The 15,938-nt window shown below is 42.0% G+C and overlaps 2 protein-coding genes across 2 annotated transcripts in view; one reads left to right on the top strand and one right to left on the bottom strand.

Annotated features, from left to right (window-relative positions):
• LOC308128755 (uncharacterized protein) overlaps positions 1-6,112 on the bottom strand; it is a gene marked incomplete at its 5' end in the record, with an annotated part of 12,951 nt that extends 6,839 nt beyond the window's left edge. The window contains 8 exons of the mRNA XM_080494420.1: positions 307-515; positions 2,038-2,254; positions 2,343-2,417; positions 2,491-2,727; positions 3,640-3,872; positions 3,960-4,051; positions 4,121-4,310; positions 6,097-6,112. Coding sequence (XP_080350546.1) covers positions 307-515; positions 2,038-2,254; positions 2,343-2,417; positions 2,491-2,727; positions 3,640-3,872; positions 3,960-4,051; positions 4,121-4,310; positions 6,097-6,112 — 1,269 coding nt within the window. The remainder of the gene's footprint in view (positions 1-306; positions 516-2,037; positions 2,255-2,342; positions 2,418-2,490; positions 2,728-3,639; positions 3,873-3,959; positions 4,052-4,120; positions 4,311-6,096) is intronic.
• Positions 6,113-11,202: 5,090 nt separating this feature from the next.
• eevs (2-epi-5-epi-valiolone synthase) lies at positions 11,203-15,510 on the top strand (the record flags this gene model as incomplete). Its single annotated transcript, XM_080494419.1, has 5 exons — positions 11,203-11,339; positions 13,999-14,632; positions 14,721-14,960; positions 15,047-15,299; positions 15,413-15,510. The coding sequence occupies 5 exons, from the start codon at positions 11,203-11,205 to the stop codon at positions 15,508-15,510; spliced, it is 1,362 nt and encodes a 453-aa protein (XP_080350545.1).
• Positions 15,511-15,938: the final 428 nt, after the last annotated feature.

Below are 15,938 nucleotides of genomic sequence, written 5' to 3'. Positions count from 1 at the left end.
GCTATAAACGGGTTACAAAATTACTATTTAGGTGAAATCACCGAAGTACTAAATTCACAGGATGAGAACTGACCAGCACTTTAATTTTAAATGTTTTATTTTTTTCCTGCATTAAAAATAATGTTCTATTTCCTTATTTTATTTCCTTACTTGTTTTATAAATAATCTGTTGGTCTACTAGTTGAATGTAATTCCAATGTCCTCATGAGAGCAAATGTGCAGAAATAAATAATTGTTGGAGCCGGTATTTATTGGAATGTGCAGCTCTTTGCCTCTGTGCGTGCAGCTGCGGTGCGTCTCACACACCTGGCAGCACATGAAGGTTCCCCTCAGGTTGACGTTGAAGGTTTGGTCCCACTCCTCCAGGCTGGTGTCTTCACTGGCCGAGTTCATGTTGACGCCGGCGTTGTTGCAGGCGATGTCCACACCCCCCCACTTGGAGACGATGCCGTCGATCATCCTCTGCACGTCGTCGGGTTTGCCGACGTCCGCCTTGATCGCGGCGGAAGTGATGCCTGTGATTTAACATAAGATTTAATCCTATTTCACTGCATTTATATACAAATAAAAACAGGAAAGCTCATCTTTTAATGGAAAGAAATTCTAAATTTGTTGACTATCTTGGCGGGATCACTGGCTCAGAGATAAAGGTTTGACTTTTTTAGCTTTTATTATGCTGCCACCTGCTGGTCAAACACGGCAACTGCTTCTAAACAGGAACTGAGCGTCTGATCAATCTGCTGTTGTTACTATACCAGTTTAATGATAAAATTATGGCACAGAAAGAGTTGGAATAGCTGTAATAAGTAATTTTAGGCAGAAGAAAAAGTTTATATGAATTTTAAAATAACATAGTGTCACATTGGTGTGGAGGATTTGTTGTATATAGGCGCTTCCATATCAAATGAACTCGTGAGCTGTAATGTAATGCAATATGAACACGTGCACAGCAAGATATCCACTGGAGTTTATGATAACAACGCATCCGGACAATTACTTACAAAACACGACCACTGATGTGAACCGACTGAGAAAACAGGTGTGATTTTAACTAAACTCTGCAGAATGTAACCAGGATGAGGCTGTTTTCAGGTGAGTGTGAAAGAAGACTTCCTCCTACAGTGTTTGTACTCCGTTTTACATTTCCAACCAACAAATTGTTAGATTTACTTGATTTATTTTTCATTCAAAGCAGTTGAATATTCAACAAATGTGCAATAAGTGAAAGTTTCAGAATCCTTCAACATCACTTAATGACATAAAAAGAAAATTTTTAAAAATTAGCAACTTTTCAAATCGAGTCAGTTAAAACCTGAGACAGTGGTTCCCCCTGGTGGTCTACAGAGATATTGCAGGCAGGTTAGGAAAAGTCATTTACAATAGCTATAACTATTAGTAATATATAATATTAATAACAAAAGTACTTGTCGCTCCACGTGCCAAGTACACCACATTTTTTAGAATTAAATTTTGTATTCAAGTTACATATTACTGCAAATATAAACATGTGTTTTTGTGTCAAAAATGATCAAAACTGATAATCCAGGTACTTAAAGTCTGTCATGCTTCATTTATCTGACCATTATTCAGTTTGTCCATGAAGTGAGTTTTCTATTGGGGAGTGTGGCTCCCTCTGACCCCACACTGCATCTTACTCTGAGTGTGAAGCAGACTTCTAAGGGAATCCTATGACTCTTCAGTTCTTCCCCCTCGGGGGAGTTGGACCCCCCCATTGGTCGGGAATCACTGCCCTATGTGACAATTTCAGGTTTAAACTGCCCCCAGCTTGTCTGTTGAACATTTTGCTTGATTTGGGTCACAAGGGACAAACTGAGAAACACATTTAAATGACCAAAACGCTTTAGATTACTCACAGTACTGCAAAAAGAGACATGTTGCGACATTTCTAAGGGCAAAGTGGGCAGAAGAGAGTGAAGTCAAGTTCAGTTTTTTTTAAAGTTTTACCAACTAAAGTGTACAAAATGTAAAAAAAAAACACAAAAAAAAACAGGACACGCAGTTGTTTGTGCCTGTTACCTTTAAGGAGCAGCTCCTCGGCAACCCGCTCAGCCTTCTCTTGATCCACGTCCACCACGGCCACTTTGGCTCCGGCTTCGCCCAGAGCATGAGCGAACGCTCGGCCGATCCCCTGACCGGCGCCCGTCACGTAGGCCGCCTTTCCGTCGAGGCGCATCCGTTCCAAGATGGAGCAGCCGCCCACGCCACGGAAAACCTCATCGTCTGTTATTTTGCCCTGAAAGAATCAAGAAGTAAAACATTGGCGCAGACATGAGTGAAAGGCACGCGGCCTTGGTCCGTCGCAGAGTTTCTCCAGAATGCACCTTTGTGCTCGAGCACTCGGAGGCCGGCGACACCCGGCGGATCAGACTGATGCCGTCTCGCAGAGGGACGATCACCTTTCACACAAGAGCGGCTTGGTTAACTAAAGACAAAGAGGAATATTGCTCAGACCGAGAGCCGGAGGTCTACCTGCTCCACCCGCGGATCGGCGGCGATGGCCCGGTTGAACTCTCGGAGAGCAAGGCCGTTGTCGTCGGCGGCGTCTTTGAGGTAAACCTTGGCCTTGTACAGGGAGTTATCCACGCACAAGAACCCGCGCAGCCTCAGCAGGTTGCTGTCCAGGATGAAGTTGTAGTAGTTGATGTAGTTGGTCTTGTCGGCGTCGATGAAGACCATGTCGAACTGCTCGCCTGCGGCAGCCAGGTCCTGGAAGAGGACGGGAAGGTATTAGAGATGAAAAAAATCCGTCAGCTACAAGTGAAAGTAACAAATCTGACATCAAGTAATCTGACTGGTATTTCGGGAATTAGAGTTCTGTAAATGCTGGTTTTTAAAGTTGGCCCAGAGAAACGTCCATGACACATTCACACAAGTGGACCAAATAAAAAAAGCAACATAACATAGAAGCACTTCATATTGCTTGTTGCCAAAATGTGCATTAGAGTTTCTTTGTCTTACAGACGTAATAAATTTAAAGAAGAAATCCAGGCCCCACTAACACAACAACATTCCAAGTGGAAACACATCATTTTTGCATTTTGGTTTCATAAAAATATTGCAGTTCCACAGCAATCTTTTCAAAACAATGTCCATTTAACACAGAACCGCTGAAAATGATGTAGCTAGCATGTTGGGGCACTAGTTGGTTCTTGTTGGTTGTTTTTTCTGCAGAGTTTAAAAAACAATACACAGCAAACATTAACAACATCGAGCACACAGACATTCATGTGGATAGACAACGAAGTTGGATTGTTATTGCAGGTGACTCAACTATAAAACTACCACGTCCTGGAGAGTATTCACTCAAAAAGTTGCCCCCCCCCCCCCCCCCCCGTTTCCATGGAGATGAAGCATTTTCTAAAAGTTCAATCTTGGATTGAAAAAAGTAGTGATTTCAGGTTTTCTTTTGTCACCTGAAAACATTGTTGTGAAAACGGGGTCTTAAAGTCTCACGGCAACAATTGATGCATTTCCAAGACACGTTGTTTTTTTTGTTTTTTTACAAATAAAAAAAAAGAAATCTACTCAACGCAATTCCCCAAGTTATTTTTTTTTTGCCATGAATTTACAGGCAGGATATTAATAGGATCTGCTCTGACGGCTCACGTTCCCACTCACCTCCAGGGTGTCCATGGCCGACCCGGTCCTGACGACAATCTTCTTGCCGTGTGGAGACTTGTCAAAAATGGGCTGTGCGAACTCTTTGAGGTACGGCTCCAGCTCGCAGGCCACGAGGCGGCCGTCCTCGGGAAGCCCCTCGGCCATGGACAGGGCGCCGTAGCCCGTGAACATGCCGATCTCCAGCACGCGCTTGGCTCCACTCAAGTGGACGAGCATCTTCAGCGTCTGACCTGTCAGAAACACACACACACACACACAGGAGCGGTCACCACGGCCTCCCAGTGGACACCACACTGCTGATCCACACACACACACACCTTCCACGTGTCCAGTGATACACTCCTTTGGAAGCTTGAACATGGTCTTTCCGTCTCTGTGCACTCGATCCCAGTCATGAGAAATCGTTTTCCTACGAATCAAAGGCCAAGTTACAATACGAGAGCGCTTTATGGAGTGCTCGCAGAGCGCGGCGACGCACCTGTAAAGCTCGGCCAGGGGCTCGCTCTCCTGCGTGGTCATCTCCTCCAGGTAGTCGTCCAGCCCCCGGGTGATGTCCAGAGCCCTCTGCAGGTAGCGCGACAGCTCCTCGGGGACATTCTCACACGTGGCAGCGATGTCCTTCGCTTTGGTCAGCAGATCTGCTACGATTTCCACCGGCGTGTCGGGAACTGAGGGAATGACAAGCAAAACAAACACTTTCTCATTGAACTGATGAGTCTGTCCTCAACTCGCTGGTAAAGACTGGCAGACTGAGAAGGACGGTGAGTGGATTAAACATGACTAATTGCTGGGTTTTGACAAAAGAAAAAGGTTATTATGTCACTATTTAACCATTGGAGAAGAAACTGAGCAGCATGTGGCTCCTACACTGGAATGAACATCCACTAGGGGGCATGAGCGAGCTTCATTGGGGGAGGTGTAACCCAAATGTCAGGGGTCAGGGGTCAACCAGCTTCTCAAGGATTTTTAGATTTTTTTTTTTCAATTTTCCTCACATTTAAATTTCACCATGAAAAGATAAATTATTAAGTTATGCGAGTCGAGCGAGATGAGGAGGGATCGTCACACAATTTCAGTGTAATATCTTTACACGGTGGTGGATAAGCTTGTTAAAACTACTGTTAAACTTTTAAGCAGCGTCGACCTTGATCAACTGTATTAAAAAGCATCGGGAATATTTGGAGTTTATTTCTATTTTTTTTCTCTTTTTCTTTTCTCCCACTCTCTTTTGACAATGTCCAAAAAAATGAAAAAAATAGGGATTTGACGCGTTCAAAGAATAATCGTGTAATAATTCATCTAAATTGTGGCCTAAGTTATGAATAATTTGGGATTTAAAACAGAGTAAAGGACATGGTTTAAATTGTACTCAAGTATGAGTAAAAGTAATTGCTTGGTAAAAGTACCCATAATTACAGTAATTAAATGATTTGTCATTGTTGACTTTACCCCTTATCCATATGTCAGACACCAGGTCTTATTTTTCATTCATTTTAAAAACAGTTGGTTGTGTTTTTTTTATTGGAAAGTTCAAACAATAATCTATTATGATCTATGTTTAACTCCAACACCCAGTCTCACCAAACCAAGGCTTTTTGAACACCTTGGAGGCAAACACATTCTTTCTCGTTTCATCCACATCGACTCTAAAGTAGACTGACTACTTTACATTACTTTACAGTAACTAATTGTCAGGAGTATTTTCCCTGTAAAAAAAATGTCAGAGAGGTTTCAGGAATCAGACTGAGAGCAATTTGAAAAAGTTTAAGATCATTTTATTACATTATTCTTCCAAGAAGAGACAAAGTCACAGCACAACCTTTGCATGATTATCCAGGTGTTTGTCTTAGACTGCAAAGTTACACATCGTTCTTTATGAGACTAAAGCGAGATTTCTGTAACACTCATACTAACCCTAAGACAGCCAGATTCTTAAAACCACACCTGGATTCGTTAAAAGCAGATCCAGAATACTGCATTTTCAACATTTTAAACTGGGCCAGGAATGGTTAACTTGTAAAACAGGACTGAGTCCATAAACATGTTGACCTGAAAGACCTTAAAGCGGAACCCTGTCAACCTTTAACACACTGACAGTCTTTTGACTTGACTTTTTCTTTGACTCTGGTGCAGAATTCTAAGACCTCCACCCTGAGATACACCCAGACTGTTTAAACTGAACCTGGATTATGTGGGCTGAACTGGTCAATTGGTTAAAAGTTTGACTAAACGCAACTCACGATTCGCTCTATGAAACCTGTGTGTGTGTGTGTGTGTGTGTGTGTGTGTGTGTGTGTGTGTGTGTGTGTGTGTGTGTGTGTGTGTGTGTGTGTGTGTGTGTGTGTGTGTGTGTGTCCTCGAGTAGAGGCAGCGGGGACACGCGGTGGGGTCGCCCCGGCAGACGCGCTTCAGCGGCGGCCGCTGAGAGCCCCGGCGCCCCCTCCTCGGTCTTACCTTTGTCGGCGGACATGCTTGAGGGGCGTGGCGGCTCCGGGAGCTCTGCGGGACGGAGGGAGAGCCGCTGCGGGGACCAGATGGAGAAGTTATATCACACAACGTGTCGCCTCCGCGGAGAAGAGGGCCAAAAGTGGGCGTGGCCGAGCGTCGGGCGAGGCACGTGACGAACGCTCGCGCTTTTAGTAACTCACGCGTGTTATCGAACAGCGTCTCGTAACACTTCGTCGGAGAACCTCAGGGTGCTTATCAGGGACTTCGGGTTTTTCTTTAAAGCCTGTGATACATGATGGAACGTGGCTCAGTGCAGCTCTTATGAAAAATGGAACAAGGCAGCACGTTCTGAATTTAACACGAAGACAATCTTCAGGATCACTGAGCACCCCATCACGTTTTCAATAAAACCTGCAGACCATAACAACTTGCACTTGGAGTACACTTTTGTCAATTAGGAATATTAATCTGTAATTTATATTAAAACAAATGTTTTCATGATATGTGGTATGTGCATTCTATTTGTTTTGAAATATTTGTAGTAAAATTATGTGGCATTTATTTCTATATGTTTCATAAATGTGCCATGCTTGTGTACTATTTCATTGTCATGGTTTAATATAATGCGATTTTATACCGTTGTACTCTGATTTATTTTTTGCACATTGTAATAATGATGAGGAAAACTACTGTTTTCTTTAAGATAACTGTTATTAATAACAATTTTATATACAGTAAATCTGAAAAGAATAATTTATGGAAAGAAGATTTCTTTTTGCATTGTTCAAAAGACATTCCAGGCAATTATTCAATTCAGTCAAAGGTGCATTAACTATTATATATTATTGTGCTGTGGTTTTTACTGGTTTGGTCCATTTGGTAACAAATTAGTGTAAGCTCCCATACTTGCATAAACATACAATTTAACAATGTACACTTGGGATGCATCAAAAGACATGAAGGTGTTAGGATACATTTCCAGTGAATCAGAACTGCATGTCATGTTGTTGTAAAGCACTCCCCAGTGTTCCCGTGAATGCAAACATTCCACAAACCTCTCCAATGATGCAACCGACTAGTGTATTTGTTCATAAAAGATAGTGGAGAATGTTTTGAAGATGTCCGACCAGAATGATACAAGTTTAGGGCGGCTCCAATATGAAATGGTACAGAGTGGCTTCATTCTGGTGACAGCAGAGGAAAGTCTTATCTAATCTTGGGCATCTCTGCATATTAGTCATTCTTAAAACATGAGCTGGAAATTGCTTCAAAAGCTGGAACCTAATTCTGTACGTGTGGTCTGTCAGTAAAAAAACAGTTACGCAGCTGAATGTAATCTAAAAATAGTTGACCAAAATAGCAAGATTCAAGTTGATAAAAGAATGTGTATCTGAATCATCACGTATCATTATGGATTTAAAAAATTCATTTTGATGTACATTTCTGCCTTGGGTTGTCATCATTTTGACTGTAAGAGCATTTTAGGAAACTCGTCATGACAAAGTCTGATTATTCAAATTAGGAGACGACTTCCCTTTTCACTCATTGAAGACAAAAATGGGAACTTCCAAAAAACTGATTAAAATATTTTTCGATTCGGGTTTTTGTCTGCATAAATCTGTTAAACAACATAAGCCCTGTAAAAAAACAAAACTACAAACATTCAATAATTGAGAGAATACAAAAATTAGTTACCGGTACTTTCTACATAGCAATTTTTTTTTTTCAAACTCAGTGTTGCATGTGAAAGATTAAATCACTTATTGATGCATTATTTTAATTAAAAGCATCTCTGTTAAAATTTTTTTACAATGGTTAGTGATAAAATAAAATATAATCATAATGTAATAATATAATAATAATAATGTAACAGTTATAGCAGATGGGGTTTTTTTTAGACATTTTCACTGTATTTTGCACCAGAATGTATCCTAAAAATGTGCTTTGTGTTGAGATTGTAGTATTTTTCTGTAGTACTTGTTTAGCTTTTGAAAAATATAGACATTTTCATCACATATATTTTGTGCCACAACAAAGGAAAGTTTAAATTTAAACGTTATGGTAATATTTTACCAGCCCACTCAAGGTGCAATTGCGCTGCAAGAACTAGTGAACTAAAAATATTATTGGACTATGAAATATCAGCCACTTAATTGAAAACAAGGGTAATTCACAAATTCACATTTTATCAATTAAAATTTAGAGCACTGGAGCCGCTTTCAGAAAGTGAAATACATGAACTGCAGAGTTTGACTAAAAAGACCCTACTCAACCTTACATCTACAGCACGAGCGACTTAGATTGAGAAAGTAAAACTACTGCGTCGGCTGGTTTAGTCGAGTGAGTTTGTTACACATCTTGTGACCGTGGATGGTGGAAAATCTCCAAAGAAGGTGTTTGTGTAACTGCACTTCCGTTCACCTGAGCTTGATGGAAAAACACTGGCCCTCTGTCGCTTTTGCAGCTTGTTGGTACACGTGCAGTTGGGGGCAATTTCAAGTGAAAGCGCGAAGACATTAAGTTGTCAAGCGAAGCGCTAATTGGCGACCGCTGAAATTCTTGCCATCGTTTCTCAACACAAGATTTTTCAATTCAATCCAAACACGATAAATGTTGGGAAAACTGTTGTGGTTTCCGATATTGTAGAGCAAAACAGAAAACTGCTACATGGTCCACGAGTTGTACAAAATGCAATTATTTACCATACTATATGTGTGAAGGTCTTCTGGATTGTTCTTAGAAAGAAACCAACTCGTCATTTCCAGGAACAGAAATTTGACATATGATCATTAAGATGTTGCGTAATCTTACTCCAGTGTTACTTTGCAGTTGGATCTCATGTCAGTCTCTAACAGAGACTCAACTAAGATGTTAAACATTATCTCTTCTTTATAAATCTCCACTGAGATTGTGTTTGCAATAGACTGTATAGGGAAAATTAGTTTGCATAATTTCAATTGTACCGCTGCCAATGAGTCTGCTAGTTTACGTGGCCAAATAATATATGGTCACACCTAATCTGGCTCATTGACAGTCATGTTTCTAATGATAGTGATCATTTTCTGAATGATCTCCTAAAATAGATTAAGTTAAATATCAGTTAACCATCAAGAGCTATTTAGAGTCTCCATGTGTTTTCCACCATGTGCAATGTGACAGAATTATCTTTAAAAACAGACCTTGATTTGTGTTCATTATCTAACCCCCACCCCCCACCCCACACACACACACACACACTCACACACACACACACACACCACCCCCAGGGTAAAAATGTCCGAGGTGTTGATGGATTAGTTAACTGCATTCTCAGCTTGACAGGTTCTGAACACCTGGAGTCAACCAGAACACGTGAAAAGCTCTGAAAGTAATTACATGCCTGCACTTTGGTGTTGCTTTTCGTCATGTCAGTGAGTTCAGAGGAATCATTCACAAGCAAGCAAGAATACATGTAAATGCACACCTCAAGTGTGTCATCCCACTTCGTTTCAATCTGGGATTATCTTGCCAAGGCCTTTAGGCTGATCATTTTAAACATTCAAAAATGAAAAATTACAACTTTGTTTAATCTGCCCTTAAAGCAAAAATAGTTCACCTTGGGGAATTTACAGCAGAGACAGAATGAACCTGATGCTTTGTTTCATTCACAAGCTTTATGTAACCACGAGAATGTGGTTACTCCAGGCATAAATGTCATCACATTTTGTACTCTGGCGATGATCGTCAGGTTTGTAAAAAGTATCTACACGCTGACAAGCGTAAGTAGTTGAGACAACACGCTAACAAAACATGGATGTAGTGTAAACAAACCAGAATTCAACACTTCGTTAAAAGACAGTGCTGCTCTGATGGAAAGCAATGTGGTGTAGCTATCAAACACATTGAAACATACCGCCAACCACAGCCTGGTGCACGTGACATGTACGTACAATAAATATCCATCCATCCATCATCTACCGCTCATCCGGGGCCGAGTCGTAGAGGCAGCAGTCTAAGGAGGGATGCCCAGGCCTCCATCACCCCAGACACTTCCTCCAGCTCTTCTGGTGGCACCCCAAGGTGTTCTCAGGCCAGTAGAGAGACATAGTCCCTCCCTGGTGACAGAGCTCCTCACCCTAGAGCCCAGCCACCCTACAGGAGAAACTAATTTCAGCTGTTTGTATCCAGGATCTTGTTCTTGTGGTCATGACCCATAGCTTATGACCATAGGTGAGGGTAGGAATGAAGATTGACCAGTAAATCGAGCGCCTTGCCTTTTGGCTCAGCTCATCCTTCACCACGACGGACCGATACAACATCCACATAACTGCAGACGCTGTACCGATCCGCCTGTCAATCTTGCGCTCCATCTGAGAGATGTCGCCTGGTTAGGCGCAGCCAGGGCCCCACCCTGGAGCCAGTTGGGAGTTGGGGCTCGTATGTGAGCGCCTGGTGGCCGGGCCCTTGCCCACGGGACCTGGCCGGGCTCAGCCCGAAGGGACCACACGGGCCCCTCCTCCTCTTCCTCCTGTGAGCCCACCACCCACAGAGGCTACCATGGGGGTCGGGTGCAGTGTGGATTGGGTGGCAGTTGACGGCATGGGCCTCGACGACCCGATCCCCGGACATATAATATATATATATATATATATATATAAATATGGAAATAACAAATGTAAAACATTTTAATTGCATGCAGATATACCAAACTACAGTAATAATTCTTCAAATTAAGCAATTTGATTAGATCAGATTAAAATGTTTCAGTTTTAGCAAATGAAGGTTTTGATGAACTTCATAAACGATCATCCCACAGACTTCTCAGTTAACCAATTAGTTCTATAACTGTATATAATCAATAGGATATCACGCCGTTAGATAATGGCAATACACTAAGGTAAAGGTGCAACAAGACCCCGCAAAACTGGTGTAACCACACAGTTACACAAAACTTGTGTAAGTCCACATGTGATGACATGTAAAGCAGATGAAGCTGAATGCTCCACCCTGTGTGCAGGGGGGGAGGCGTCCGTCAAATGCGATATGCTACTTAAAGGCCTGCTCAGGCAGCAGGTCTATTGAAGCTCTCATTAGTTTCCTTCACACCTGTAATCTCCAGCCATCATTGCAAGAATGGGCAAAACTGAACAATTGAACAACACAGACAAAGAAACAGAGTATAGTCTAGTCCGGGTCAAGGGTACGTGGAGATGCAAAGGGGGAAAGAAGATCAATAAAGGCAAAGTCGACTGTGTCTCGGCTGCAAAAGTGTGAGTATAGCATTGCTACTTACCCACTGGTGTGAGGTCTTCCAGTCATCCACTAATGCTTGTTTTCTGTAATAACCAGCACTTTTAAAACACATGCTTCTCAAAGTGTTTAATGAACAACCTGAAATCCACTACTGGATCCAGGCACAATGAATGCACATACATTACAAATAAAGCTGGTTTACTGTGACACACAGGTACTATTAAAATAAAGAAAACATCAATAACATACTTTAAAATTGGTTTTCTTACAGCAGATCTGCATTCCGTGACTTATATTGTTTTCATGAGGTTTTTTTTTCAGTGTCTTTTATTCTCATGTGGAGTTTAAAGGAGATTTGCAGTTGAAAGAAAAATTTGAGATCCCATTTGAAGCAAACATAATCCTTTTGTAAGCAATTGTGTTTGAACCAGGTTCTCAAGTGTCACTGTGATAGCTTTTGCGATTGTAGCCATCCTTGACCTTTCATCTGAACAAAGCTCAGCACCCATCATTGTTTGCGCTCTGCAGACAGTCAGGCACATAATGGCCCTTGTTTTTTTTTTCCAACATGAGGCCTCCGAGCGAATTACTTCAACTGCTCGGTGCTTCTATTTCAGATTGACATATACATCAATGTTGGTGAAAAGTAAACCCGAATGAACTGATATACATGTCCTCATTCACTATGAATGCAACTCTTACTGCTGCAGTGGCTGAACAAAGTGACATATTTCTTAGATAAAAAAAAGAAAAGACTTCAACCAGTTTTTCAGGTAACAAACAATTGACACCTGGAGGTGAGAGGTGAAGGGTCTTCACTGAAGTCAAGCCTTGGCCTGAGGCCTTTCATGTTTCAACACCCTTAGAAATTGTCCTCAGGGAAATCAAATAATGGAATAGTTGAAAAGTAAGAGGCAACCTTGTGGTTTCACGCCTGGAGGAGAAGCTTTGGTGGCTTGACAGGTTTCATAAACACACAGGCGTCCAGGATGAGTCTGGTTGAAGGACAAACCCAATATTCACAAAGGAAGAACTCATTCATACTAAATATTGATGCACTCACTGGTGTTTTTATAGATTCTGATTCTCAAAACCTTGTAAACTAAATAAATCCTGTTCATCAGAATGTGAAATTGAATTGCACTTCTCCCAAATTCTTGAGTGAATAGATATCAGTTTATTGCATTGAGCTGAGCAGTATGTACTGCTGGGACTTGGTATGTGTAACATAATTATTTACCTTAAACTCCTTGGGACAATTCATTCATTGGATAATTAAGAAAACTATATCAATGTTTGTCAGTTTAAAGTAGCTTTTTAAAATAATGTTGATCCTCACTGTCAGCGTGTCTGCAAACTTCAGCATCCTATTTAATGAAACCGCAGCTGATAATGACAGACGATCAGCTTGATTTTAAATGTCTCTCTTTTCCATGACTAAATGTTGAATTGGAGCTCACAAATCTGCTCCGTCTTCCCAAGACACATGACAGGCTTTTAGAAGACGTTTCTCTAAAACTGAGGAAATGTTTTTATTGATTCAGATTGAGCCAGTTTGGTTTGTGCATTCCTGCTCAGAGATAAGCAAGATTATTGCTCTATTCTCAGTAAATATGGTTTGAGACCTGTGAACAGTCAATAAAACCTTTTCCTCAATGTCAAGGACACGAGGAGCCTGTCCCCAACGACCTCTTCCTTTTATCTCTGTGACATTGGAAGGTTACTGTGTAACTTTGTTGGATGTTTGCTTGTTGTTTGAGTCCCCCAATGAGATTAGGCCACAGATTTAGGTCAGCATTTATGACCTGTGCTATAAACTCACAGCTTAATTATCATGGTTAAAGAAATCCTTGACTATACAGCTGATTTTTATATAGATTTACAATGTAATCTGCAGCTCTTATGAGGCTTTTTGAGGGTGATTTTCAGTTAAGAGATAAGATAAGATACGCCTTTATTAATCTCACAGTGGAGAAATTTACTCGTATATTCAGCCCTTAAGGACACTCATGAGGAAAGGAAAGACAAGGAATGTGCAAACAGTTAGTAGAATAGAGGTATCTTATATACAAAGACTATCAATAGGACTAAAAAATAAGATAAAAATCACAACCTATAATAAAGTATAATAAGTTCTAAAGTAAAATATACAATAGGATGAGATACAACGAGAATAAACTATGATGGGGGGGGGGGGGCAAAGTGTAGAATAAGTACGATAGACATACTATAGTAAGAAGAAAAAAATAATAATAGTAATAATACCAGTGTTGGCAGTGCAGGGTCAGTCCTAAGTGGTCAATTAAGTGATGAATAGATAAGGTGACTTAGATAAAGTGGCACTGATAAAGTGTCATAGATGCAGGGTTGTTGCACATACTGTTGCTGTTACTTTACAGTCCTGTTGTACAGTCTGACAGCCGTGGGGATGAAGGACTTGCGGTAGCGCTCCGTCCTGCACTGAGGGTGTCTCAGTCTGCCACTGAGAGAGCTCCTCAGCTCCTCCTCTAAATGAATGCAAGAGGACTGTTTATTCTTCCATAATAGGCAGATGAGAGCATTGCTATACACTTTAATACCCTCTTTCAGGATGTGAGGACAAGTCAAAAAACATTAACCAAGATTTTTATACAGCAGATCTCTATTGAATATGTGTGTATGTGTTTTGTATTGCAGCTATGAGAGCGTCACGGAGAGGGGAATGACCTGGACAGTGGTCAGCCCCATCGTCTTCAAATATAAGGTCACAGAGACCCGAGGCCTGCTGGACCCCTCCAACGACACTCTCCTGCTGGGCCACATCACGGATCCACAGCAGCTGGATGACATTAAGAAATCCAACAAGCCAATCAGGCGCTTTGTGGTCATTGACCAGGAAGTGTACAATATCTACGGTTCCAAGCTAACTGAATACTTAGAGGCCAACAGTGTTATATTCAAGGTCATGGCTTTACCCACCACTGAGGAGAACAAATCCATGGAAATTGCCCTGAAGATCCTTAAAGAAGTCAACAACTTCTCCCTGGATCGCCGCACTGAGCCCATCATCGCCATCGGTGGAGGAGTGTGTCTTGACATAGTGGGCCTGGCTGCATCCCTCTACAGGCGGCGCACGCCTTACATCAGGGTCCCCACCACGCTGCTCTCCTACATCGATGCCAGCGTCGGGGCGAAGACGGGGGTTAACTTTGCAAACTGCAAGAACAAGCTGGGCGCCTACATCCCACCTGCCGCTGCCTTCCTCGACCTGTCCTTCATCCAGAGCGTTCCGCGGCGTCAGATCTCCAACGGGCTGGCAGAGATGTTGAAGGTATCTTCAATGTGGGAGTGTGCTCGTCTTCATCAAACACCTTGTATGTTTCATCACCTGAATCTCTTTGCTTTGTAACTCTGTGCAGATGGCCTTGATGAAGCACAGAGGGCTCTTCGAGCTTCTGGAGAAGCACGGCTGTATGCTGCTGGACACCAAATTCCAGGCTGAAGGCTCCATCTATGGGCACAGCAGCGTGAAGGTTGCGACACAGGCCACTCGCACGGCCATCGTGACCATGCTGGAAGAGCTTGCGCCAAACCTCTGGGAAGACGACCTCGACAGACTTGTTGACTTCGGCCACCTCATCAGCCCAGCGTTGGAGATGGTAACTGATCTGAACCGGCAATAATGCAAAGCGCCTTTTGATCCCTCTCGTCTAACAACGTGTCACATTTCCCCTTTTCTTTGCAGAAAGTTCTCCCATCTCTGCTGCACGGCGAGGCGGTAAACATAGACATGTCCTACATGGTTTATGTCTCCCGTGAACTCGGTCTGCTGACAGAAGAAGAGAAGCAGAGGATCATCAGCTGCATGGTGGGGCTGGAGCTGCCGGTGTGGCACGAGGAGTGCACTTTGGAGCTCATACAGAAATCTCTGCAGGACAGGCTGAAACACTCTGGAGGCCTGGTCAGGATGCCTCTGCCAGTTGGTCTTGGCCAAGCAGGTAAGACATCTTCTACTCTTTGAATAGTATATTCAGTAATATAAAAAAAAATTCAACTTCTGTAGAGTACAGTTTTTTTTAAATGTCTTCACTTTACTTCTGTTTTCTTTTAGAAATTTTCAACTCCACACCGTACGAGATCCTGCACAGAGCGTTTAAACATTGGTGTGATGAGCTGAGCGTGTCTTTGGACAGTAGCTGTGATTCCTGATCTGCACTTTCCTCCAAAACATTGCAGGTTTACATGTTAGGTAAGTTTATATAGTATTATGGAATATAACTTTTACACCAAGGACACAATACTTATAATTAACAGTATAATTTTTGTTGTATTGTCAAATGTGGGGAAGCAATATTGCTGTATTTGTTATTGAGCCTTAACAGGATTAGACCTGTGTAAATAGAGTGTGTGTGTGTGTGTGTGTGTGTGTGTGTGTGTGTGTGTGTGTGTGTGTGTGTGTGTGTGTGTGTGTGTGTGTGTGTGTGTGTGTGTGTGTGTGTGTGTGTGTGAGTGTGTGTGTGTGTGTGTGTGTGTGTTGAAATTATTTCAAAACAACTTTTAAAGTAAACTAGACCACATCAGCAGGTCAAACTGGTAAATGCTCTCAATAGCAAAGCAGTGACTGAAAGTTATGTTAT

Source organism: Blennius ocellaris (genome assembly GCF_963422515.1).
Source record: "Blennius ocellaris genome assembly, chromosome: 4".
Classification (NCBI taxonomy): domain Eukaryota; kingdom Metazoa; phylum Chordata; class Actinopteri; order Blenniiformes; family Blenniidae; genus Blennius; species Blennius ocellaris.
Note: the sequence above shows the minus strand (reverse complement) of the source record. Positions and strands in the feature narration are given on the sequence as shown.